This window comes from Vipera berus (assembly GCF_964194415.1).
Source record: "Vipera berus genome assembly, chromosome: 2".
In the NCBI taxonomy this organism is placed as follows: Eukaryota; Metazoa; Chordata; class Lepidosauria; order Squamata; family Viperidae; genus Vipera; species Vipera berus.
Window position 1 is genome coordinate 196,817,886 of NC_138203.1, and position 27,598 is coordinate 196,845,483.

Below are 27,598 nucleotides of genomic sequence, written 5' to 3' on the forward strand. Positions count from 1 at the left end.
AAATATGTATGCAAGGACCTTCAGCCAAAATAGCACTAATGAAAACAATAATGAGAATATCATTTCAACAATGGTGAGTGGTCCAGTGTAGATGGTATAATGGTATAATGTACTACTGAAGAAGTAGCAGTATTGTAGAACTACAGTCCCATTGAGTTCAGTGGTATGTTAGCCCTATCCAGTATACCAAACAACAGAAAATGCTGACAGCCTTAGAGCAGCAACATCCAGAGATCAGCAATGTGCCCATCTTTGCATAAAAGTGTTGGATTATGAGACCCAAATTCAAATCTTCCTTTGTGTGGCCAGTCCTCATCTCCTAACTTACCAAGGATAGAGGGAGATGGAAGAACCATGGATGTTACAAATGATAGGAAATATAGTCTTTATTATAATATTTAGATGTACCTTGATGGTATTAAATCATGGTAAGATTTTTCCACTTTGCAACCTTTTCATATCTGTGTATGCATTCATGAGTGCACCTGCATGTTGTGCAAGAGAAGTTGAGATGGCTCACAAGAAAAAGCTGTTCAATTTAGCTGCTCCTGAAAGCAATGTCTTTTAGACATTTACCTGGACAAACAAACCACTGAACTCAATGGGACTTAGTTTCCAGTAGGTTTGCCACTGTTAGTGTACCAGCTATAGAATACACTTGTGTTTTATATGCAGAAAAGCTACTACTGTATATTTGAATAAAAGGCATGTTTGACCTAGCTAATTATCCTTTCAGAGTCTCTCACAATTTTCCCTTCATCAATAATTTACTTGCCAAACTAGCTTCTTTAACATGTTGTTAAAAATGTTGCTAATGTTAAATATTGCTTAACATGATGGTTCCACAAAATTACAAGAAAGGAGAGAGAGAGAGAGAGAGAGAGAGAGAGACTTAATTTATAACAGAACTCATAAATTTTCCAGAATGTGGAAAATAAATTCAGATCCCCATTAGTCATGAAACTTATTGGTTTACCTCAGAAGTAGGGAATTATCATATTCTTACCTCATAGTCAGCTTTTTTGAACAAATCTGTGATAAAAAATAGCTAATAGCAACAATTACTAGCACAAACAATCTAAAATAAATCTATTCAAATCCATGGGATAATTTAAATTTGATTGATTTCATTGGTTTAAGCAAAGAATGACTACATATGTATCTAATCCTATCAGGATTATTATTCAAAACTGTATTTGTGCCACAAAAGTATTGATGAGCAGACAAAATAACAGGCATCTGCATCCATACAATACCCTTTAAATTTCCATGAAGAAATTGTTACTTTGGTACTTAAGATGAGAGTCAGCTATATAATGTTTGAGCTTTCAACCCTGTTCTCACAGAGGAATTGCTTCCTAAAATCACAGCCACTTCCACAAAAGAAACATGATTAGTACCTTCCTCTCCTTCATTAAATGCTCTGGATGCAGAAGATGCTCATTAATGAACTTTGTCTCCTTCAAGGGAATTTCTAGAGTGCCAAGCAGGCTGCTTCCATTAGCTGAGTGCATGTGGACTCTTTTCAATTTTTAATTTCATCTTCAGATGAAGGCAGCCAGAGTGGTATGTTGCCTATCACTGGAACAATCAATTTCCTGCAAACCACAATGCAAAACGTACCTTGTAATCTTAGGCTTGTGATTTTTTTCTAATGACATCTGTTTTGAAGGGAACTGAAAACATGCATTTCCCAGTTTAGGTTTTTTTTTACTGCAAGGCCTGACAAATTTATATAAATCAAACAGCTGTTTGATATTTGTTCCAGAAAGAGAAGGAAAATAGCCCATGTTCTTCTATTCAGTAGTCTGCCTTCTTTTTCATTTTTTTTAAAAAATCACTTTCATATATAGAATATATGAGAAGCCTATGTTGAAAGGAAGCATAGCTAGCCAAAACAGCCTACAATTTATAGAGATGTTAGCCACTGAAGCAAATCAATAAAGTACAATTATTGGGCATAAGGAGCACCACTCTTTTATCTCTACCTGATACACAGATGAGTAGGAGATTAAAAGATCTCCTGCTTAATTTCTGTATGCATATTCACTTTCTATTATAAAACAGAACCAAGGCTAGCAAAAACAAGTTGGCAATTCATAACATGCATAGATCATGTCTGTATATATTCTAGAATTCCCACCAATTTCTTGTCAGCCATTGCCCCCAATGATTACTGACTGAGTTTTAAACTTCTCTGAATTTCTCAATTTTGATCTGAGCTTGTAGAAAAACAGCTAAAGGCAAACAGTTGCACATAAATATCCCATTTCTGCATGCCCATTTCAACTGAGTGTAGAAGCATCCAGCAGAAGGCCATAGGTGGTCCCTTTAAACTTTAATGATAATTTTGAATGTGAGAAAAAGGGAAATTAGTAAATACTTGAGGAAGGGGACATCATATTAACTATACATGATTTTATTTAAATATAAAGAAATCCAATTTGGTCTAGTTCTCCCCGTTCCTATTCCAAAAGACCAAAGGCTGAGCATGACCTTCAACAAAGGAAACACAACTGTGATCACCTGCCTGTAGCTGGATTGCACCTGTGGATTTTCAGATGTTTCTAAGCTGACAGACTCCTGTGCTCAGAGATGTTCATGGTATGCAGACAAAGCAAATTCAGAGGTATCCCCAGGTACCAACAACAGACTGCTCTCATACATACAAAAATTAAAATATCCAAAAGAACAAATCAGCCATCAAGAAGAAGAGCCCAAGATAAATTGGTCACCAAAGGGTTGTAGTCAATATTTTTCAGAGAAAGCACAGTTAAAAGGTAAAAACAGTGGTAGAGAGACAAACAAGTATACATAGTGTCTCCTATTGTAAACTGGAACGACAATTTCTTAATTTCAGAATTCTTGGCCTCTGCCTATCCTGGCTATGGATAAATAATGTTTTGAAAAGATTTCAGGAATGCATGCAGCTTTAAAAAAATCAACACCTGCCAGGATTCTGCCTTCTTTTAGATTTTTGCCTCTCTAATTGGTGCTGTCATAAATCATAGTGTAAATGATCTTTAGCATTTGATTTCAATGTGCAGGTGGCACTGCAAGCATTTGATGTATGTTAACAGCCTAACAAATGAGTGTATTGTTATTCCTCCTATCTCACTGTTTACATGGAACTAGAATTGCTTTGGTGAAATAGGCAAATTAGGCAGGACATAGCAATGGGTTCTTTATGTGTGACTTAAGTTGTTATTATTCTCTCCCATCATCCTATTTCTAAAGACGCACAGGTGATTTCCTTGGCGAAACCCCATTCCTATAGATGATATTTCCGTAAAAGTTCAGATTGCCAGGGATGTTTTCGTTCTGGAAACCTGTCTGGGATTTTGATTTTGAGGAAATCCTGGATGCATTTTTCTAATTCTTCCTCAATGGAGAGCTTTTCTTTTGCTGCTTTTTTTTTGCTAGAGTTGGATTCTCTAGAGCCAGAAGTTAGAGTTCGGAGCAGGTCACTTTTCCTCCTGATTTCAGACTGCTGAACGAGCTGCAGAGGACCTTTCTTGATTGGTCGATCCAGAGTCTGTATATTGGATTGGCGAGTGACTGGGCCACAGATGACAGTCTCTTGAGGGGAGCTGGCTTCCGATTGGCTGTCACAGCTAGAGGTGGAGAGTTCATTGCAGGATGTGCCACTTTCACCTTCTTTATCACCTTTGCCATTTTTGCAACAGCAGTCACAGTGTGAGGATGACCATCGGGATGCTTCACCTGGGAGAACAAACAGAGGGAGCTTAGACTTGCCAAGAAGCAGCCATGAAATTCAGCTTTTCTTCTCTTTTTTAACCTACTGTGCTTTCCCCAAAGTAAGGCCTACCTGGAAAATAAGCCCTAGTTTTGGAACTTAAAAATCAAGCTAGGGTGGGGGTGGGGTGTGTGGAGCTGCCCCATGTGCTCTGTACCCACTTACTTTGCAATAAGGCCTCTCCAGTCCATTTCTTCTGGAGCGTCTTCTGCAGCCAGGCCTGCATTTCTCAGGCAGCCTTTCCAGAAGGCCTTTGCAGCCAAGGACTGAGCTATGGATTCAATCCATAGCTCAGGTCTGCAAGACCTCTGCAGCCGAGGACCAAGCTATGGATTGAATCCATAGCTCAGTACTCAGTTACAGTGGCCTTCCAGAAAGGCCTGACTGCAAAATGAAGGCTGGAATGCAACTGCAGAAGAACTGCTTCTTTGGCCGCAGAAGAGGTGGGCCTGCTGGGAGGGACTGTCGGTGCTGGTGTAAGACATCCCCTGAAAATAAAACCTAGTGCTTTTTTAGGGTAATAAATAAATAAGACCCGGTCTTATTTTCAGGGAAACACAGTATTAACACATTTGGATTATACAGCACTGAGTTCACCTAGGATTTTGGAAGCAAGACAAATATAAGCAGTGAAAGAAATGGTGGGCAATAAACTTCAAAAGTGTTGGAAACAGGAATAAAGAATTATCTGGAGGGCTAGAGAAATTGGCTCATCCGTCTTATTCTGGAATACGCCAGATGGCTTTCAAGTTTTACAACTGTTTGTATTAGATTAGTACAGAAAGTCAGAAACTTTGGACCATAATCAAGCAAAGGACTTTTTTCCCACTGATATTATCCATTAATATCATTTCTCTTAATGCTAGTAATATTTCTTGATAACTTTGGTGGTGTGTCAGATTTAAGATAAAGAATGCACTGCTGCAAGCGATATTCTTAGTGGTTTACAAGAACCTATGTATGGCATGTACTACATACAAGTTCCATTTCATTTAACAGAGATTATCTAGCTACTATAGACTCATGAACAGAATTGCAGTCAGAAGCCCTAAACAGAACTGTGAGGTTTTGTTAGCAATGTTAAAAGCAAGGTATAAATAAAAACCTTCATTTCTTGCAATTTCTATGGATTACCAGCATAACTAGATTTCCTTCTGAATGAGATGCTAAGTTAATTGTGGATTTAAATATCACCTATCATTAAACAACAACATTTTCATTTCCCAATATGTAAGGGTCACAAACATCACACGGATCAAACCAAAATTAATTCCAGTTGTTGAATATAGAGGGTAATTAGGGCACAATTGAGGAAGGTGACATCCAGTGGTGGGTTTCAGTCGGTTCACACCACTTCAGCAGAACCAGTAGCTAATATTTTGTTAGAGCTGTATCCTTTGTTGCATATAGCCACTAAAAGTTTTTTGTCAGCTCATAGTGGCCCCGAAAAGTTGTTACCAAAATGCAATAAACACACACACATACACATGCATACATACATATACATACACACGCATGCGCACGCGCACACACACACACACACACACACACACACACATATATACAGTATATATATATATATATATATATATATATATATATATATATATATATATATATACATAATTTTACCCAACCTTTCTATCCATTATATATTCAAAACAGTTGAAAGTTTAAAAATAAAACATAAGCAATTAAAAACACATATTATTAGTTGTACAAGTCAAAAGACCTGATCTTTCTGTTTAACCTGAATAACTAATCTATCCGGTCACAGCAACACAAAATGTAAGCTTCATTTGTATGAATAAGGAAGGGTGAAATCTATCACCATGGTTGTATTATAGAACCACAAGAAAAGCTTCTATACACCCACAGTGTACGCTTCCAAAGGTCCCCCAAGGCTTCACAGCAGATGGTAAGAGCGTATTGAAGAAGAAAGTTTGATGATGCAAGTAGAATTTCACTTTTGTGGTATCAAATTCAACTTTGGCCTCTTAAATTAAGAGTGTTAAAAACTTGTCAACACTTAAGAGTTTATCTCTATCTTTTCTAGAGTAAATGCCTTTCATTCAAGGAATATTATTCCATAGGGAAGGGAAGTAATATAGGAATGTTCTCCTACACTGAGAATTTTTATTTTGGGGTGATATGCTCGGGAATATAAAATTCTCCCTTGTTGTCTCTGCGTGTGTTTATATACAATGATGGAGAATTTTTTTTAAAAAAGGAAGTATAACTGCATCACCTGTTTGTGCTTTGGATGCCATGCTGTCTTCCTACTGGTTCCACTCTTCCTTTTGCTCAGCTATAAAGTGAGGCACCTGTTGGCCCAGAGTTTTATGTTGGAGGTTGCATATGAGATTCCCAGTAGACCTAGAACACTTTAATCCAAATGTTCCATTTTAGATCACTGTGCTTCAATGGCCCAACAGTGTGGTCCTGTTAACATTTTTCACATGCATATATTGTAAATCTGAAGAGGATTTACAATAATTATTTTAGACTACATATTTAAAAGCCTATGCAAGGCCTCAGCATATAATAAATTCTAAGTATCTTATTCTGCAGAATGAATTATTTCAAGTAACCATATCACTTTTTATATTTTTGGAGAGATTTTACATACTTGTAGGTATTAAGTATATACATATAAAAAAGTCAGGTTTGTCATTCTTTCTCTCTTGATCATGCCTATCCCACCCCTTTTCTTAAAATGTCAACCTTACAGGAGAAAATGCTGACTTTTTCTGGATACAATATATACTTAGACAAATGGCAAAACTTGTGGGAAAGAAATTATAAATTGACTATCAACCTCTTACAAAGAAAACTTATATAAAATGTTTTACAGATGGCACTTTCAACCGGCAAGCGTAGCAAAAATGTTTAAAAATATGTCAGATAGATGTTGGAAATGTAATCACAAGTCAGGTACCTATTACCATGTATGGTGGACATGTGATAAGAAAGCAAAGAGATATTGGACAAAAATACATACTTGGCTAGAAAAGATGTTGGGAAAACATATAGATTTTAAACCTGACCTTTTCTTAGTAGGTATAATGCCAGAAAAGCTTGACAAACAAGGTATATACTTGATTTTACATGCGATAACAGTAGCAAGAATCATATTCGCACAATATTGGAAAAATGAAGAAATACCACCAGAGGAAGAAATAATTAAAAGAATACTAGATTGTGCGGAAATGGAAACTTACTCTGAGGTTGAAAGAAAAAGAAGAAACAGAATACTTTAAAACTTGGGACTTATTTTATCAATGGCTGGAGAAAAGAATAAGGGATTAGGAATTCAATTTGTATTAGTGAATGATAAACTCAGACAGCACCTTTGTTGAATAAGTACTTTTGAATTGTATTTAAAAATCAATAAAAATTATATATACTGCTCAAAAAAATAAAGGGAACACAAGATAAGACATCCTACTATTAAATACAGTACATTGTGTTGTTTAAGTGTTCCCTTTATTTTTTTGAGCAATATATATATAAAAGCTGATTTTTGCAACTTTCTTTTCAAGTATTTATTAAATATGCAAACGCTCTCCTCCCACTAACACTTTCTGGTTCTCTGTGCCTGTGACACCTGTTAACAAAATATCCATCATTTACAAAAACAGTTGGAAAACAACTCTTGCTACTCATTTTTTCTTATTTACGATGAAGGAAACTGACAGTCTGTGAATTGCATTGCTAATTTAATTGATAGACTTACTTTGAAACTCCTTCCCTATACGGCCTATGAGAAAAGTCAATAATAGTTAAATTGGATTTTTATTTTTTATTTTTTAAAAAATAAATCTTCCATGACTGGAAGAGATATTACATAGAGAAGCTTAGTTAAAAGTAGATCATATAAATTTTTGGAAAATATATTTATGAGCCTTATTGATTTGCCAATCCTTAGTTCAAAGATGATATTTTTGCTTAGTTCCAGCAGGAGAAAACTGCCACTATCTAGTTTTTACTTGCAAAAAAAAAACTGATTTAGAACTTCAGGTAACATTTATTCCAGAAAGCAACCAATAAGAAAAGACATTATTATTTCAGGAGAAAATAACATAAAAGGTGGGTGTGATCAGGTTTTTGACACATAAAAAAACATTAAAAAAAATCTCTCTTCTGTTTCTCTGGAAACTCACACCCCACAAATCCACAATGGAACAGAATGAATTTTATTGGGTTTATTTTTAATCTATCTGCTTTCCAACTCAGATTACAAACCTAGACAGCTCTACAAAAATCATTTCTTTGTGGACCAGTTTCTAGAATCACCCTTCCCAGGTACAGTAGATCAGACAGGAAACAGACCAGATGATTTATTGTAAGGCTACATTAATCAGAACCTGTCCGAAAGTACCAATTTCCCACTGTTTCTTTTTACTGCCTTATAAGTTAGTATGCAGCCTTTTTAAATTTCTTTCTTTACTCATTATGCAGTTGTGGGCTCTCCCCCCTCACCAATCTGATTGTTCCCTAGGTAGCCTTCCCCTCATCTCTCAAAATCATTCTTACATACCATCACACAGCCTCTGGATTTGGTAAAGAATGAAGTATCTGAGGCTGACACAGCTAAAAATCAAAAAGAGCTGATGAGGGTCCAGATCCTGGCTGACCACTCATCTCAACGATGCATCAGGAATTTTCACAGGGCTAAGTAGAATCCTCTGTTTGGCTCATTGGGAAGCAAAGTTGTGAAGTCCCTTAACTGAGCTACACCTGTTGCTAAACTATATTAGAACAGCCACCGGTAGCTGCCCATGGGGCTCCTATGTTTCTTGTTCCTAGGCCCTTGATCCCAGCTTGCAACCTAACCTTGTTTCTTTGACTCTGACATCTTCCTTGGCTACTGGAACATGTGGATACGATTATACCTCTGATCCTGTGCTCTATTTTGGATTAAAATCTAGCTGACCAACTCTCCCACAAGACCTACTACTTTGTAAACCCATCTGAAATTTGTGTGCATTTGCACAAACCAGGCATCTGCCAGCCTTGCTTGTGACTGTTACTTGTACACTTTTGCAAATCAAGCCAATGTATACAATGGGATAACCTGAACTGAAGTAAACTATGCAAATGATTTCTCCAGTAAAGAAAAAAGAAGCCAAACATTCACACTGCTTTTATCCTGTAGCTTGAAACAATTTGTTGTTCCATCACTCAGTCTCTTCCAGCTTTTTGTGACACAATGGACATAATTTTAACTAGATTATGGCCTAAACCCTTCACAGCATGGAGCCAGATAATCTGAGGTATCAACTCGCTCCAATGTAATCAGCCCATCTCATCATGCTGGCAGAAGGGGCATGCTGCAGACCCTATTGGGCAAAGAATTTCAGTCAACGAGGTCTAGAAGGAGCATCTATTCTTCCATAGCCCCTGCTGTGTCTGCCACCACCCTTTTCATCTTCAAAAGAGCATTTAATCCTGGCTCTGCCAGTTAGCCTAGGTTAGCTCTATAGTGGAAGTGGTTGGTGGATTAACTGAAAAGGGGGCTACCCCTTTCTGCTCTTGCCTTTTATCTTCTTGCTTTTGTATTTCATAGCAACAGCAATAGCACTTAGATTTATATACCACTTCAGAGTGCTTTATAGCCCTCTCTAAGCAGTTTAACAGAGTCAGCATAGTGCTTCTACCAATCTGGGTCCTCATTTTACTGACCTCACAAGGATGGACGGCTGAGTCAACCTTGAGCCGGTGAGAGTCGAACTGCTGAACTGCTGGCAGCTGGCAGTCAGCAGAATTAAGCTGCAATGCTGCATTCTAACCACTGGGCCCCCATGGCTCTTTCATGCTTTTTAATATTTTTTACATTTATGATCTTAATTGGAAGCTACCCAGAATTGTTTTTCAAAGTAAGATGGGCAGCATTTATTTATCAAATTTTAAAACCGGCCATCTCCATCACAGAGGAAGAAAATTTTAATAAATAAATAGCAGATAGATAAATCTTTTAACAGAATAATAAAATAAGGTTAATCCGCTAACAGAATTATCTGTTAATATATATTTCTTTGTTTAATTGTAAATGCACGCTTAAGTCATCCGGGATAGTATCTTGCTACATTACCGTCTGCGAGCCTTTTTTTTTTTAATGGTGTTCAGTTTTTCTAAGCATCACTGCCTTGCCACACATCTTTAGCTTCATTATTGGTCTTTCAGTAAGACATCAGATTTTATTTCACCTAGTATCAAATGACTACCTTCTGATTCTGCTGAACGCAGGGTCTGGTTTTGTTCCCAATGATTGTAGCTGTGGTGCAGACAATCATTCTCCCTCCCCAGCACTTCACTATAACTGCTGATTGGCAGTGCCGGGAAAGCATTAGTGCACTTGGAAAGCTACTTCCAGCAGAAGAAAAAGAGGTGCTATCCAGCTGATGGGCAGGATGCCAGAGAGCACTATCTTGCTGGAGAAGAGACCTTTCTCAGCGAGGCAGCACAAATTTCCCAAAGCCTCCAATTAGCTCTCAGGGATGTGAGATGAACCTATTGAGGTGGACTTCCTCAATAGAAGGCTGCTCCCCAATGGTGAAGAAGCTCAGCAGAAGCAAGGCTGAGAGCGCGTCACACTCTGCCAATGTTTTGGGGGAAAAAAGAGTCATGTAAACCTTGGAACAGGGAGTGCTGTTAATAAAGACAGCCTGTGGTATGAAGGTCTGAATAAATTGCAAAAAATACACAAGGAGCCAAAGCCTCACAAAACCTGCTTGTGCAAGTAGTTTATGCTGGTATTTCTGGCATTTATTTCATGGTTCGCTTTTGTTCTGTTTCTTTCTGGTGGGATAAGCAAAATGGTGAAACAGTCTTCTCCTGTCTCTTTCACTATAAAATAGTTTAGCTGCATATCATAGATTCAACCATGCAGCATATGATTTCTATGCATGTTCTTATATTGCTTCCTTTGTCTTATTAGATTCCCACATGCTAAATTCCGTATTTTTAGTTAGTTCTCTTTACTGAGCATTGTTAAACTAGACAATGATAGTCACAGGTACAGTAACAGCTTTTCCCCCCTAAATTCTAAATGACTAAATTCTTTTAGCTCAAAGATAAACAAAACAATTTGACCAAGATCCTTTTTTTGTTTGGGTCAGTGTTGCTGTAGATCTATGAAACTCAGATTTCATAAATAATATAAAGAGGGAGCTACACACTTCACTGCTTATGTAGGCCAAGTAAGTGATCTATGTATAATCAGAGCATAAGCTCCCACATCAGCCAAAAGTGGATGGGAGGGAAGGAAATGATTTCCTACAACACAACTCTGCTTGTGGACTGCACAGCAACAGAGCTATGAACACTTTAAAGGGAGGTTTGATTTGACTCAGCTTTGATCAAATCACCCCATTGATTCATGAACTGAAAGTGGGGAATAGCAAGTTGAATCAGAACTTTGCAGATCTAATGGCACTCCAGATGCTTCCAGATTTGTGATTAACATTACAGGATGTCGGTGAATCACTGAGGGGACTCAAGGTGTGGCCCGGTTCTCTGACACAGACATGGGTAGCCAGCCAATGCATTTTAGCACCTCATTAAACTGCCTATCAGGGCAATTTTGGGGTGGCAAGGTTAACACTGTGTTGGGCTTCATTTATTTTCCCAGCTGTCAAGTTCTTTAATATGGCCAGCTATAAAACTCTAACTTTGCTGTCTTTTGTGCTAATGGAATCTTACCTTTCTAAGCTGGTCTTGCAAATAGAATTCAGCAGTGCAACTCTGAACATGGGCTCAAGGTTCCTGCACAATCAGGCAGTTTTCATTCTCTCGACAATCAGTGAATGGGTGCCAAACTAATGCTCATCAGCACTGACTTGAATGTTTACTTTTTCTGTGCCAGCTTATTTCTTTGTGGCTTTATGTAGCTTACTCCACCATTTTTCTTCTGCATAATGAACTACAAACCCTGACAAAACCACAACATGCCCTTGATGTGGGGTTCTTTTTAGAAGAAGCCAAGCTTTGCCAACCAGCCTGAAAAAAACAAAGAATATACACAACAAAACTAAAATGCCACACAAATAGAAGTCAATTAACTTCATTAACAGTGCATCTTGCTTGTTTTGCAGTAAAATCTTCCACTGAGGTCAACAGATTTACTCTCAGGTAAATGAACATTCTATAACTGCCCATATTAATTGATTATGGGATTTGTTGGATTTATATCCAACGTCTAGGCAGCTCACAATGCACAAAGCATAAAACACAGGCTATCACAGAAATATTACAACATAGCTCCTTGAAATCTATGTTCCAGGAAGTGAACTAAGACTAGGAACCTTCAGCACTGAAAATTCCCTGAAGGACTTTGGACTAGTCACCTTTGGTCTTTGTAGGATAACTGTTGAGAAAAAATGGAGGAATAATGGAAGGGACCTTGGAGGTCTTCTAGTTCACCACCCACCCACCCCCACACAAGCAGGAGATCCTATACCATTCCAAACAAGTGGCTGTCCAGTCTCAGGAAAATAATGCTGCATGCACTTCTTGAATCCTTCAAAGAAAGGCAGGATATAAAACATATTACCAAACTAAACAAACAGGCTTTGATCCACAACAGGATCACTGAACACGGGAAGGGAAAGTTTAATACTTCTCAGTATAGGTGTTTGCCTCTTCTAGTGCCTCCACAGTTCCATCAGTTTAAAAGAGAGAAAAGAAATCCAAATTTATTTTATTTTATTTTATTTTAATTCCATTTATATCCTGCCCTTCTCCAAAGACTCAGGGCGGCTTACAAGCTTAGCAGTAGCCTTCATTCTACGTATATGCCTGCTTATTAGGGCTTTCACACACACCCCAAGCGGCATTATTACAAAGTCAGCTTAATTGCCCCCAACAATCTGGGTCCTCATTTTACCTACCTCGGAAGGATGGAAGGCTGAGTCAACCTTGAGCCTGGTGGGATGCGAACCTGCACTAATTGCAGGCAGCTGGTGTTACTTAAGGAGGCATTAGCCCACTGCTCCACTAAGGAGCAGTGAATGAAAGTTAATACAGGCTTTTTCCCTGCAAAACCAAATAGAACTGCTGTATCAGGAGTGAAAAGGCTGAGAAGTTTTAATCCAAACTGAATGCCTTGTATAGACTGCATACATATGTCAGGCAGTGGCTCATCTTTGATTCTTGCAAAGTGGCCTGATCCTTTAGGTACACAATGCAGAAAGTGCAGAAAGGTTGGGAATAGACTTGGAGACTAACCTTTAACTCCTGCTCAGCTATGGTTACTCTAAATGATTGCTCAATAGATACATAGCTGTCAAACTTAAGAGGAGCCACCTCCTAGACTGCATGCATAGTGTTCTGGTTCCAAAAATTAAGAGGCTTTGTAACTCCAGAATTCCAGACAGTTCAACTCAATGAAAATAATTGTATAACGGATATTTTATTGTCCAGGAAATTTAAGCAAAGACTTACATTTTGCAGTAAAGATATCCAGGTGGAAGAAACACATATATGCCCATATCTGTTCATTTCTGTAGGTAAAAAGGGATAATTCTCCATTTCAGCTATGCGTGCTTACAGCTGCTAGTTGGTGTGTGCAGCATGGTTGATTAGACACAGGCTTTACCACCTGGCATGTAACCAGGATGTCCTGCAATAAACTTTTTAACTCCTCCCACTGTCTAAATAAGCTATAGGACTAACTACACTAGACTACATTTCTCAGAAGCCATCTCTTAAGGAAACAGCATTTAACCCTTTAAATGCTAACCGTCTTACATTCAGTTCTCTCAATGATGCAACATTAACCCTGTAAATGCTAAATACTCTAAAACAGTTCTTAACTCCTAAGCTGTCTACAATCTGGTCCAGCACACATAGTCCTCATCACATCTTTAAATTCACACTGAAAACCATTCTAAGCAAAAAGCAGAGCAGAATAGCCACATATAGTTCATGAGAAGTAAAATAATAACAGAGAAGATAATGAAGAAACTTTAAAGAAAACTGTTTGATTTTCTTTAAAATGGATATAAGGTTCTGAAAAATCTGTGATGATCTTGCATAAGTATGATATTTAGACTGCAACTCTCCATGCACTTATTTAAAAGGAGAGGAGAGGCAGTCTGATAAATGTGTATATTTTAGCCCCTTGTTTCTAGAAGACTTGAATTTTATGTGAGTGAAATTTTCCCCTTTCTTACTACTGTTGCTATGTGAAAGTCATCACTTCTGCCACGACAACCTCATTATAAGATAACTAAATGAGTTAACTGGGATCACATATTAAGGAAACTTCAAGGAAGGGAATAAAGCAAAAGAAATAATAAATGATAATGTGTGTAAAGGGTCAAATTAACCGCAAATCACTGAAACTGGAAATGCAAGCAGTAGTTAAATGAGTAGCAGTCTCCACATTGATCAAAAATCTCCATGTTAAAATGCTTCCATGCTTTGGTAACATTCTGTCAGGCCTATTTTTAAATAGCATTCATGCTCTCTCCCCCTTTTCTGTCAAAGACCTTATTACCATACTGACAATATAAAAGCAGCTATATTCTCCGAAAAAGCCAAGCAATAAATCTGAAGGGAAATATTTCCACCGTAGGCTTCTTTTCATTACTACGTGCAACAACATGAAAACCAGATCGTGTTTACAAGGTCTTAATTGGCTTATTATTTATTTAAAGCACCGATACCCCATTTTTCATTTGTGAAGAGCAGGTTACAGGTTAATAGGAACAAACAAAGTGGCAACCTATAACTTAGGTCAGACTGAGAAACCAATGCCATAGAGGCCAGGCCTGCTTTTATTATAACAGCTTTAGCAAGCCTTAGTGTAATTTCCCTCTCCCTCCTTTATGAACTAGGGTGAGGCTTGGCTAAGATGTTTTCTCAAATTTAGTTTCTTGGATGAGGCTCAAGCCCTGCTTATCTGACTTGATAGTGGTTCTTCCTCCTGTCCTTGAAGGCCATTCCCCCTTTGCTCTACTCAAACCATGCCATGGACTTGCAATAATATTTATCAGATATTAGAGTCAAATAAATTAGAATCCCTAAAATAGGGAAATTTACTATGGGCGACTGAAAATATCATCTGCAGAAGCAGTTTAATACTGGGGAGAGCTGCTACATCCCTGGACAATACACTTAAGATGAAAAGGTAATTTTTCCATATATCCCAACAACTGTGGCTGAGAACAAGTGGCCATGAAGCTCACTGGAGAAGGTAAGTAGTATCCTGAATAGAGTGCAATGTGGAAGCATTGTACCATTGACTAGAAAGGTATGAAAACAGAACTATTATACTTCATGTTTGAATAAATGGCAAGGAAATAAATATGCTATCTACCCCCACAGGTGAATCATTAATATACAGAGGTGTGTAGATCATTCCTGTGAACTATATGAAAATAGTTTTGGAGTCATTATAAAATAATCTTAAATTTTCTCTCTCATTACTCTATGTTTCTCCTAGAAAAATCTACTTCTGAACAGTGTATAACAGACAAGGTTTTAAGACTCATTTTCACTAGGAAACACTATTCTAAGATTCTCAAATAAAGGAATGGGCAAGAAGATAGATTAGTAGTCAGATGAGCCCCTGGCAAAGTGAGTTTTTGCATTTCTTGGAAAAAGTGATTTAAAAGTCAACATTGCCAGGAAAAAATTAAATAGCCAACATTGTAGAAAAAAATACTATTAGGACATTTATCAGTCGAAAGTGCATTTACCAGTTAAAGGTTCACCAAGTGAAATAGAGAAGAAGAAAAAATGACTACATGCAAGATTCTTTCTGTGTGAAATGATTGAAATTCCAGTTTCATTAAAATTTTGAGGTGGCCTGCAATCTGATTCTAAGAATTATTAGGGATATCAGATACCATATCTACATCAATTTATATTGCATCACGCTGAAGACTTTGTATATTTAGAAGAAAAGTGAAAGCATTTATTGTTATTTCTCACGATGTTCTCTTTCAAGCTTAAATTCCTAATCATAATAAAACAGAACAGATCATAAAAATATTTGTAATTCTATATTCACTCAGAATTGAACGTTCTCATATTTTAGAGGCAAGACACCACATGTAGTCCTCGACGTATGAACACAATTGGGCCCAAAATTTCTGTTATTAAGCGAGACATTTGTTAAGTGAGTTTTGTCTCATTTTGCAAGCTTTCTTGCCACATTTATTAAGTGAATCACTGCAGTTGATAAGTTAGTAACCTGGTTGTTAAGTGAATCTTGCTTCCCCATTGACTCTGGTTGTGAGAAGATCGCAAAAGGTGATCACATGACCTTGGGACACAGAAATGGTCATAAATGTGAACTAGTTGCAAAGAATCTGAATTTTTATCACATGATCCTGAGGATACTGCTAAGGTCGCAACTGTTGAAAACGGTCATAAGTCACATTTTTCAGTGCTGTCGTAACTTTGAACGGTTACTAAATGAATGGTTGTAAGTAAAGGACTACCTGGATAGTGGAAACAATCTAAAAACTTAAAAAGAAGGCAGAATAAGACATTTGTCCTAACATGGAAGATAGGAAGTAGAGAGGTTGAAATTCATTTGATGATTTACTACAAATAGAATTATGAATCACATTTGACAAATTCTAGCCTAAAAGAAGAACTTATGGATGTATTTATTTAAAAGGTTGTGTTCCCTATCATTTAGACAAAAGACTTTCATAATAGCTTGAATTAGAAAATTTAAAATAACATTAATGCTAGAAGATGGAGAACCAGGACTGCAATCTTCCTCATGCCTAACTAGCATTACCACTTGAACTTGGTAATATTACTTTCTAGGTAAACTTTAAAAGGAGTATGCTGCACAAATAAAATAATAAACCCTTCACTTTTGAAAAAAGGCACAGGCTATTGGGGAATGACTCTCTATAAAGGAATGCAAATGACCATCTGTCTGCAATCAATATAAGTCCTTCCACTCCCCATCGTCTAGCCCACAGGTCTGCAACCCGCGGCTCCGGAGCTGCATGCGGCTCTTTCAGCCGTCTCCTGCGGCTCCCAGTCTTCTGCTATGTGCAGTCCAAAAAAAAAAAAAGTGGGACTAAAAAAGTTCAACTAATCAATTCAAATATGCAGGGTAGATGCATATCTCGCCTTGGCTCCACTCTTCAGTCAAACCCTGTTCTGTGCATGCGCACATGTACATGCATGTGCACACATTTTTTGTGGCTCCCAGATTTTCCTTTTGTGAGGGAACCGGTTCCGAGTGGCTCTTTCACTGTTTCAGGTTGCTGACCCCTGGTCTAGCCAGAGCTGAAGAAGCTTCTTGGATGAGAAGTGAAACATCTTCAAAAGAAACACAAGAAAGTCCAGTTGCCTCCCCCCCCCAAAAAAAACCCCACCTTTGAGACAACCATACCTGGATGACTGAGAATCTCCATAGACAACCAGTCAGTCTAATATTTAGATTAACATACTGTATTGACATTTGACACCCATTGACCCTGGGATTCTAGTATTATGTAAAAGGGCAATAAATAAATCTATTTTTACACACAATTCATGTTCAGAAAGGAGCATCCTATCTTGACCACACTAACAGCATGTGGAAACTTATTTGGGGAAAATTCTTTCTGAATTCAGTAGGACTCATTTCTTGAAATAAGCCTGAATAGAGTGACAATTATTATTCTAAGCTAAAGAGAACCCAAACAGTTTAACTTTTCCTTTTCCTTAGTTTACTTGCTCTGTATCTTGACCAGTTGCTACAAAGAGATGGGGTGAGTGAACTATAATGCACTCAGTGTGATTTTGTTTACTGTGATTTGTATAAACACATTATGACACTGGAAGCTCTTACTGCTTTTTGTCATAAACCATAGAATGGGCATTTCCATCTTCATTGCCATGGCACACTGAATAGTTGTTTTCATTTTATTATCCACTACAAGTGTATGTTTTCTTGTCTGGGCAGACCCAATTAGCATACATATGAGGTTATTCTGCTGTTGTAGTTGCTCTTGCTTCTCATTCAGTCATTTTCAAGATACCATTCTCAAGTTTGTTGCATCCTCTTTCAGGTTTCTCCATTAAGAAAAAATAAGTTTCAGCCTGTGCCATTGCTCCCTCAAGGATCATATCAGATCATTCAGGATTAAGTTAACCAATTAAAATGTTTAGGTGATCTTGATGCTTGTATTTACAGTAGCTTTTGTCATTTACAGAATGAGAGGCAAAACAAAAGCAGTAATAACAACAGCAGTGGAAAAAAAATAACTATGCACATATAGTTTCTCCTCAGCTTTAATCACAAGTGGATTGCAATCATTTTTGTTAAAGAAATTTTTAACAAGATAAAAAACAATACAAATTTTAGAGAAAAAAATAAGAAACATGGTGAATAGATAAAAAAGAAAAGGAAAAAAATACAATTTACAAATTTAAAACACACTTTTCAAAAGAGCCTTGGTGGAGCAGTGGGCTAATGCCTCCTTAAGTAACACCAGCTGCCTGCAATTAGTGCAGGTTCGCATCCCACCAGGCTCAAGGTTGACTCAGCCTTCCATCCTTCCAAGGTAGGTATAATGAGGACCCAGATTGTTGGGGGCAATTAAGCTGACTTTGTAATAATGCCGCTTAGGGGTGTATGAAAGCCCTAATAAGCAGGCATATACATAGAATGAAGGCTACTGCTAAGCTTGTAAGCCGCCCTGAATCTTCGGAGAAGGGCGGGATATAAATGGAATTAAAATAAAAAAATAAAAATAAAAGTTTTAAATTGGCTCATAAGTATTAATTATATTTATTTGGTACATTGCTACTAAATCATTGTATTGGTGAGTACAGTAAAAGAACGGGTGCTCATCACTGCCTCAGGATACTTGTTGAATCCTCTCCATCTCTGAGGCTGATCGCTGGACTGAAAAGCTGCCATTTTGGACCTTAGGCCTGACAATAAGCCTATCAATGGCTTCTAATATTTGGGGAAAGTGTAGTGGAAAAGTCCCTTGAAGGCAAAGAGGTGGGGAGCTGACTCATGAGTAACAACAACTAACACTGAACTTCCAAGTTGTACTGCATCTGAGAATGCAGAGTCTTTGGAACAAGACATGGAGAAATGTTGACTCGGGGCCCTAAATTATCCTGCAAGTGTGTTCCTTCAGAGCTGCAAAGGGCTAATAAAATCTTTTCCCATGCATTATTGTGCCCAAACTCATGCAACCCTCATAAGAGACTGAACAGAACAATCCTTCTCCTTCATGAATAAATAACTTCCTTACTTCATAACATTCTGCACTCCAAAAGCAGCAGTCAGTTTCATTGGGCAATGAACATAAATTAACAATTTGCCCTTCCTGGTCAAGGAAAGCTATGCTTTCTTAAGGCAGACTTGCCCATCACCACTCACTAACTTCTGAGGGCAGGAGTAGATGACATTGTCCTCCTTCCACACCTAGCACATTGCAAATGCATCATACATTTGTGAGTTCTAGCTCCAATTCATACTGCTGTGTTTTGACTCAAGTTATTTTAAGACCTTCAGCGTCATTGGTCTCCAACATTTCATTCTATTACAGCAGCAATCCCATCTACACTGCACTGCACTGCCCGGCACACCTTCTCCCATCTAGCGCAACTAGTTAATACTAGGCTGCTCTCTCCTCTGTATTTTTTTTAAAATAATGTTGTGGTTGACCCAGCAATAAACCCTTAAATCTATGGCCTGTCCTGAACCCATGAATCACTCAATCCTTACATCACCCAATGGGCATCCTTTCCATTTTTCCACAGATTGCATAAAGTACATTCCTCTTACTTTTCTGTTACCTTTTCTGTTAGTGATCACTGTACTACAAAGGTTGCCTTTATTTTAGTAAATACCTTTAAGCTGCAATGCAGACACATTGTTATTTTATTTCTATAAAGCTGAAATGTTCTTCCTCGTTTAAAAGCTCCTACAGGGGAACCTTGAAACAAAAGAACAATCTGTGGGGTCGTTGGTGCTTTCTGAGCTTGCTTGTCTTATTGGCACACATTTCATTACAAAACTAGGCAACATCATCAGTGCAATCTGTTCCCCTTGATTTGATTATTTGATTATTGAGTTTTGATTATTGTAGCATTGGAACTGTGATGATTCCATGGGGGAAGAAAGAATGGTTCTTCCTTTGTGTCAAGAGAGATGATGTAGGGCAGGGGTGTCAAACTCAATTTCATTGAGGGCGGCATCAGCATTGCGGTTGCCCTCAGGGGGCTGGGTGGGTATGGCCAGGGTGGGCATGGCCTACTGGGTGGGCGTGGCTAGAGTGTGTATGGCCTACTGGGTGGGCGTGGCCAGCTCTACATCGTTCGCATCAAGGGTGCCTACGGGGGCCCAGGCAGGAGTGGGACAGATCTGAGGGTCTCTGGCAGAAGGAGGGTCTCTGGGCCAGAGACTAGGCAGTGGGGGCCGTTCCCTCACTGTTTCCAGGATGGCTTTGCGGGCCACATGAAACCACTTTGTGGGCCGGATCTGGCCCCCGGGCCTTATGTTTGACATGTCTGATGTAGGAGATGAAGGGGATGAAGGCAGTGATGGGATTCAGCCAGTTCACACCACTTCATCAGAACTGGTGGCTAATTTTTTGTTGCCCAGACCCAGAATAGATTTCCAGAAGCGGCATCTACACAGACAACCGGTTGTTCACATATTTGAATTCTACTACTGGATGAAGGCATCCATGTGTGCAAACATCTGAAAAAGCAAAAGGGCAAGGCATAGGGACTAGTGAGGAAGAAGCAACACTTAAAGAGAAAAAGGCATGGATGGGAAGGTCAAGAAGCAGAGGACCAATCAACAAGGTCTTGCAGTAGTTGTAGTCTGAGCACCAGGCCAGTTCATTGTAAACCTCCTAAAATGTACTCAGCTTTCTGATGTTGGCTTAAGAAACACATAGGAATAGCAAAGGAGACAAGTCACTTAAACTGTGGCATGGAATTGCCCTAATTGTCTGTGCACACAGAGAAACTGGCCATTTCTGGTGGCACAGAGCAAAGCCAGTTCCTTTAGGAAGAGAAAAAACCCAGCAAAACTGATCTATCTCTTCAAACCATCTCCCTAAGAGCACCATGATGTGATACTTCAGAGAGAGTATTACAGAGGGAGGAAATAAACGTGCCTTGGTGACTAGGATTATGTTTGTTGAAGTGTCCAATATCTGAAGGTCACCACCCAGGGGAAAGCTACTCCAACTCAATATATGATAACATAAAATAATAATTCCCCTAGGATTTAATTGAAGGATACAAAATCCTGGAGAGATGGTTGTCCAATAAAAGACAATGGATCTGCACATCGTATTTGGTCCTCTTGAAAATTTTTAAGTGAAAGAACATGACATTTTTCTCTCCTTTCTTGAAAGATTTTTTAAAAGGAATCTTGTTTCATTAGACTGAATGAGCTGATAACAGAAGAAAAGGCAGCAGAATTTCTCTAGTTAACCCTTCTCAAAGGCTATAGCTTTGAACTGCAGTAGCTAAAGGCAATTGGATGAGCAAATAATCAAGAACCTAGCCCAAACTTTGGAGATATTAAAAGTAATTTTAGCAGTTTCATACACATTCATAATCTGATTCCCTAGCTCAAAGTTTTGGTAACTACAGGTAGCCCTTGAGTTACAACCACACATCTATTGCTAAATGAGACAGTTGTTAAGTGAGTTTTGCCCCATTTTATGACTTTTTATGACCTTATTTAACAGCTTTTAAATGAATCACTGCAGCTGTTAAGTTAGTAACAGGGTTGTAAAGTGAATCTGCCTTCCCCATTGACTTTGCTTGTCAGAAGATGATGATCACGTTGCTCAACAGCGAGCAATTGGTGAAGCGGGCACAGCAGCACCTGCATTTTCTGTGTCGCAAGAGAAAAGCACATCTTCCTTCCCCTCTCCTGACCACTGTCTACAGAGGGATGATCGAGAGCATCTTGTCATACAGCATCACAGTCTGGTTCGGAAGCATCTTTGCTTCAAACAGGAAGGCGGTGCAGAGAGTGGTGAGTTTGGCTGAAAAGATCATTGGCAGTTCCCTCCCCTCTATCCAGGACATAGCACAGAAGCGTTGCTTGAGCAGGGTCCATAAGATTATCTGGGACACTACACATCCTCTTCATGACCTGTTTTCCTTGTTACCTTCTGGGAGGAGGCTTCGTGGTATCCTCAGCAGAACATCCAGTTTCAGCCATAGTTTCATTCCATACAGCATTAGCCTTATGAACTCTCAAGCTTCCTCCTTCCGTTATATATTCAAAATGGACAGTGTTTAATATTCATATGTTGTGTATATGTAGGGGTGTAGGTCTATATATATGTTGTATGTAGTATGTATATGTTGTATATAGTATGTTTAGGTGTGTGTCATGTATGTGTTCACTTTGAGAGCGGGCAACTAAATTTTATTTTTGATGTTGTTGTGCCTACAGTAAAAAATGACAATAAAGGTTATCTTATCTATCTATCTATCTGTCAGTGTGCAAGAATTTATGAACTGGAATGGCCATAGCAACGAACCAGCCAATGGGAACTGTTATTTAATTGAGACACAGGATTGGCTGTGTGAGGCATGTGATCCAGCCTAGGTCTGGGCATTTCTTAGTCTCTTCCTGTGTCCTGATCTCCTGAGTTAGTTGTTGTTCTCTACCACATTGCCCAGAACTGAATGAAACTGTATGTATCATGTTTATATATATTTTATAAAGCTTTTCTAAACTATGCCTCCTGCTTATTTTGAATGTGTGCTTATTTGGGGGGGTTATTTTTGCACTGGAAAGCTGTAAAACTCTAACAAGTTATGGGCCCAGATCCCAGCTAGCCCTTGCACACAGTTCAGACTGAAGAAAAAGATTGAGGCTCAACATGGAGCTGTAATTAAGTTGAAGGACTGCAAGGTGGCTGATTTAAAGGAGAGCTCTCTACCTCGATTGGGACAAAAGAATCATCTTATTTGGGCTGCAAAAATGGAATCTTTCCTGAAATCTAAGGAGCTCTGGGATGTTGTGATTAATCCACCCCAGGGGCAATTAGCAGCTGCAGATCAACTGAGGCATGATAAGGCACTGGCTTACATCATCTTAAGTGTGGAAGATAAACAATTCTTAAATGTAACTGACTTAAAAACTGCAAAAGAAATGTGGTTGAAGTTGAAAAGCGTGCATGTGAGTGCTTCAGCATGCAATATAGTGTAATTATTTATTTATTTATTTAATTTATTTAATTTAATTTGTATACCGCCCTTCTCCCGAAGGACTCAGGGCGGTGAACAGGGCAATAAATACTAAAATACAGAAATACAAAAATTAAGAAGAGATTAAACCATAATGCCCAATACAACAAATAAATTACATAAAAACAGTGATAAAACCCAAACCCATCAGACCAGGCCAGCTTGTTCAAACAAATAGGTCTTTAGATCACATCGGAAGGAGCAAAGGTCGGGAGCCATCCGGAGCTCAACCGGTAAACGGTTATCAAGGCAATTGTACAGAGCCTGGCTGCTGCCACATGAGAGTTTTGAAGAGCATTTGCTCCACATGCAAAAACTCTTTGTAGAATCAGAACAGTGAGAAATGCAGATTCCTGAATCTCAGAAGATGCTGTTGGTACTAAATAGTCTTAATGAAATGTGGGCCATTGTTTCAGCTGTTTTTGAATGCAGACCAGAACAGGAATTAAGTATGGAAGGACTTAAAACCTGTTTAATTTCTGAAGAACAGAAATGCCAGAAGGAGAAATTCCTGAGGAGCAGAGAGAGCAAAGCAGCAGACCGACTGTCTGCAGAGATCGGATTACATCTCAGCAGAGAATTACCAAGAGGGAAGAAGAGGAGAAAAATAAATGTTTTATCCATGGAGCTAAAACTCATTTCAAGAAAGACTGTTTACAAGGAAGAAAAACAGAACATGGACAAGCTGCTGTTGCAAAAGTTAGCTATTGTAATAGCAGAGACAAATGGTTAATAGACAGTGGGGATAGTCAAACAATAATTCTAAGTTGTTTTCCAGATTGGATTCAACTGGAGGAGATGCAGTGGCCTTAGCAAATGGCCAGAAGGCAAAAGTCATGTGGAAAGGCAGTGTGCTGATTCCATGTCTGGAGGAAAGTTTTAATAATGTATTATGTGTGCCTGAAATGGAGCATAATTTACTGAGTGTCCACAGTCTTGACAAACAAGGGTTTGAGACCCCATTTGTGTATGGGAGATGTCTCATAAAAAGAAATGGGAATGTATGTGTTTGTTGTTGTTGTTGTTAGTTGCGAAGTCGTGTCCGACCCATCGCGACCCTATGGACAATGTTCCTCCAGGCCTTCCTGTCCTCTACCATCTTCTGGAGTCCATCTAAGCTCACGCCTACTGCTTCAGTGACTCCATCCAGCCACCTCATTCTCTGTCGTCCCCTTCTTCTCTTGCCCTCAATCTTTCCCAGCATTAGGCTCTTCTCCAGTGAGTCCTTCCTTCTCATTAGGTGGCCAAAGTATTTGAGTTTTAGCTTCAGGATCTGGCCTTCTAAAGAGCAGTCAGGGTTGATCTCCTCTAGGACTGACCGGTTTGATCGCCTTGCAGTCCAAGGAACTCGCAGGAGTCTTCTCCAGCACCATAGTTCAAAGGCTTCAATTCTTTGGCGCTCAGCCTTTCTTATGGTCCAGCTTTCACTGCCATACATTGCAACTGGGAAGACCATAGCCTTGACTATACGCACTTTTGTTGACAGGGTGATGTCTCTGCTTTTTAGTGTGCTGTCTAGATTTGCCATGGCTTTCCTCCCGAGGAGCAAGCGTCTTTTAATTTCTTGGCTACAGTCCCCATCTGCAGTGATCTTGGAGCCCAGGAAAATAAAATCTGTCACTACCTCCATTTCTTCCCCATCTATTTGCCAGGAATTGAGAGGGCCGGATGCCATGATCTTGGTTTTCTTAATGTTTAGTTTCAACCCAACTCTTGCACTCTCCTTCTTCACCCGCAACAAGAGGCTCTTTAGTTCTTCTTCACTTTCTGCCATTAGAGTGGTATCATCTGCATATCTTAGGTTGTTGATGTTTCTTCCGGCAATCTTAATTCCAACTTTTGATTCATCTAGCCCTGCCTTTCTCATGATGTGCTCTGCATATAAGTTAAATAGGCAAGGCGACAGTATACAGCCTTGCCGGACTCCTTTCCCAATTTTGAACCAATCAGTGGTTCCGTGTCCAGTTCTCACTGTTGCTTCTTGGCCCGCATATAGATTTCTCAAGAGACAAATAAGATGGTCTGGTATGCCCATCTCTTTAAGGACTTGCCACAGTTTGTTATGATCCACACAATCAAAGGCTTTAGCATAGTCAATGAAGCAGAAGTAGATGTTTTTCTGGAACTCTCTAGCTTTCTCCATGATCCAGCGTATGTTAGCAATTTGATCTCTAGTTCCTCTGCCTCTTCGAAATCCTGCCTGTACTTCTGGTAGTTCTCGATCCACATACTGCTGGAGTCTAGCTTGTAGAATTTTAAGCATAACTTTACTAGCATGAGAAATGAGTGCAATGGTGCGATAGTTTGAACATTCTTTGGCACTGCCTTTCTTTGGAATTGGAATGTAAACTGATCTTTTCCAATCCTGTGGCCACTGTTGAGTTTTCCAAATTTGCTGGCAAATTGAGTGTAGCACTTTTACTGCATCGTCTTTTAAGATTTTGAATAGCTCAGCTGGAATACTGTCACCTCCACTAGCTTTGTTGTTGCTCAGCTTTTCTAAGGCCCACTTCACTTCACATTCTAGGATGTCTGGCTCGAGGTCAGTGACCACCTCATTGTGATTATCAGGGACGTTAAGCTCATTCTTGTATAGTTCTTCTGTGTAATTTTGCCACCTCTTCTTAATCTCTTCTGCCTCTGTTAGGTCCCTGCCATTTTGGTCCTTTATCATGCCCATTTTTGCATGAAACGTTCCTTTCATCTCTCCAATTTTCTTGAAAAGATCTCTGGTCCTCCCTAGTCTATTGTTTTCTTCTATTTCTTTGCATTGTTCATTTAAGAAAGCATTTTTATCTCTTCTAGCTATTCTTTGGAATTCTGCATTTAATTGGGCATATCTTTCTTTTTCTCCCTTGCCTTTCGCTTCCCTCCTTTCCTCAGCTATTTGCAAAGCTTCCTCAGACAGCCATTTTGCTTTCTTGCATTTCTTTTTCTTTGGGATGGTTTTGGTTGCTACCTGTTGTACAATGTTGCGAACCTCTGTCCATAGTTCTTCAGGCACTCTGTCTATCAGAACTAATTCCTTAAATCTGTTTGTCACCTCTACTGTATATTCAACAGGGATATGATTTAATTCATACCTGACTGGCCTAGCGCTTTTTCCTGCTTTCTTTAATTTAAGCCTAAACTTTGCAACAAGAAGCTCATGGTCTGAGCCACAGTCAGCTCCTGGTCTTGTTTTTACTGACTGTATAGAGCTTCTCCATCTTTGGCTGCAGAGCATATAGTCAATCTGATTTCTGTGTTGACCGTCTGGTGATGTCCATGTGTAAAGCCGTCTCTTGGGTTGTTGGAAAAGAGTGTTTGCTATGACCATCGTATTCTCTTGACAAAATTCTATCAGCCTGTGCCCTGCTTCATTTTGTACTCCAAGGCCAAACTTGCCTGTTATTCCAGTTATCTTTTGGCTTCCTACTTTAGCATTCCAATCCCCCATGATGATAAGAACATCATTTTTTGGTGTTAGTTCTATAAGGTGCTGTAGAGCTTCATAGAACTGGTCAATTTCATCCTCTTCAGCACTGGTGGTTGGGGCATAGACTTGGACTACTGTGATATTGAATGGTTTGCCTTGGATTCGAACTGAGATCATTCTGTCATTTTGAGGATTGTATCCCAGTATTGCTTTTCCTACTCTTTTATTGACTATGAAGGCTACTCCATTTCTTCTGAGGGATTCTTGCCCGCAGTAGTATACCTGATGGTCATCTGAATTAAATTCACCCATTCCTGTCCATTTTAGTTCGCTGATACCTAAGATGTCAATGTTTAGTCTTGTCATCTCTTGTTTGACCACGTCCAGCTTTCCTTGATTCATGGATCTTACATTCCAGGTTCCTATGGAGAAAAAATCTTTACAGCATCGGACTTTCCTTTCACCACCAGACATATCCACAGCTGAGCGTCCTTTCGGCTTTGGCCCAGTCGCTTCATTCTTTCTGGCGCTACTAGTACTAGCCCTCTGCTCTTCCCCAGTAGCATATTGGACGCCTTCCGACCTGAGGGGCTCATCTTCCAGCGTCATATCGTTTTGCCTTTTGGTACTGTCCATAGGGTTTTCATGGCAAAGATACTGGAGTGGGTTGCCATTTCCTTCTCCAGTGGATCACGTTTTGTCAGAACTCTCTGCTATGACCTGTCCATCTTGGGTGGCCCTGCACGGCATAGCTCATAGCTTCATTGAATTACGCAAGCCCCTTCGCCACGACAAGGCAGTAATCCATGAAGGGGAATGTATGTGTACAGGGCATAAAACAGGATAATCTTTATGTGTTGCAGGCACAAAAGATTCAATGTGCCAGAACTTGTTAAAGACTGTATGAAAAAGTGGGGTCAGAATTTTCAAGAAGTCATTACAATGGACACTTGGGAAAAGATTTGGGTGAGAAATGTAAAATTTACGCAAGCTCAAAATTTAAGAGAGAACTTTTATAAAATGTTTTATAGGTGGCATTTAGATCCTAAAAAATTAGCAAGTATGTATCCGAACTGCCAGCCTAAATGTTGGAGGTGTGGTGGTGAAGATGCAACTTATTTTCATATATGGTGGACCTGTAAAAAGGTTAAAGCATTTTGGATTAAAATTTGGTGGAATATGCAGAAGATATTTAAGAAAAGGATAAAGTTTTG

The 27,598-nt window shown here is 39.0% G+C and overlaps 1 protein-coding gene across 1 annotated transcript in view; it reads right to left on the reverse strand.

Annotated features, from left to right (window-relative positions):
* Positions 1-3,271: 3,271 nt before the first annotated feature.
* Positions 3,272-27,598, reverse strand: part of KCTD16 (potassium channel tetramerization domain containing 16) — a gene marked incomplete at both ends in the record, with an annotated part of 219,646 nt that continues 195,319 nt past the window's right edge. Inside the window, one exon of the mRNA XM_081317338.1 lies at positions 3,272-3,723. Coding sequence (XP_081173464.1) covers positions 3,272-3,723 — 452 coding nt within the window. The remainder of the gene's footprint in view (positions 3,724-27,598) is intronic.